Source organism: Octopus bimaculoides, chromosome 30, assembly GCF_001194135.2.
Source record: "Octopus bimaculoides isolate UCB-OBI-ISO-001 chromosome 30, ASM119413v2, whole genome shotgun sequence".
Classification (NCBI taxonomy): domain Eukaryota; kingdom Metazoa; phylum Mollusca; class Cephalopoda; order Octopoda; family Octopodidae; genus Octopus; species Octopus bimaculoides.
In genome coordinates, this window is record NC_069010.1 from 4,756,582 (window position 1) to 4,757,316 (window position 735).

The 735-nt window shown below is 40.7% G+C and overlaps 1 protein-coding gene across 1 annotated transcript in view; it reads left to right on the forward strand.

Annotated features, from left to right (window-relative positions):
* The window catches only part of LOC106884177 (uncharacterized), a 26,417-nt gene that overhangs the window by 18,057 nt on the left and 7,625 nt on the right, over nucleotides 1-735 (forward strand). The window contains exon 4 of the mRNA XM_052978092.1: nucleotides 295-443. Within this exon, the coding sequence (XP_052834052.1) occupies nucleotides 295-443 (149 nt within the window). The remainder of the gene's footprint in view (nucleotides 1-294; nucleotides 444-735) is intronic.

Genomic DNA, 735 nt, shown 5'->3' on the forward strand with positions numbered 1-735 from the left:
TATATATATATATATATATATATATATATATGTATGTACATATATATGACGGGCTTCTTTCAGTTTCCGTCTACCAAATCCACTCACAAGGCTTTGGTCGGCCCGAGGCTATAGTAGAAGACACCTGCCCAAGGTGCCATGCAGTGGGAATGAACCCGGAACCATGTGGTTGGTAAGCAAGCTACTTACCACACAGCCACTCCTGCGCCTATTAATTGGTTCATTAATTGATATATTTTGTTTTTCTATTTCTATATTCTTCTCTTTCACTTCTCCCATCTCTGGTTGTTGCAGCGCTCAAATTGTTGTCATCTCCTGATAATGTACCAGCCTTGTTAAACTGCACCTTCGGCAAGGATCGAACTGGTGTCCTCTGTGCTTTGATTTTAGCCTGTCTCGGAAAAGATAAAGCCTACATTTCGAAGAACTATGCACAATCAGCTGTAAGTTATTTCATATATTTTATTTCATAATTTTTCCATTCAGCTCACTACATGGATTAACTACATGGATTAACTACATGGATTAACTACATGGATTAACTACATGGATACAAGGTAATGCTGGCAGTGATGATTTCATGATTTCATCATCATCATCGTTTAACGTCCGCTTTCCATGCTAGCATGGGTTGGACGATTTGACTGAGGAGTGGCGAACCAGATGGCTGCACCAGGCTCCAATCTGATCTGGCAGAGTTTCTACAGCTGGATGCCCTTCCTAATGTCAACCACA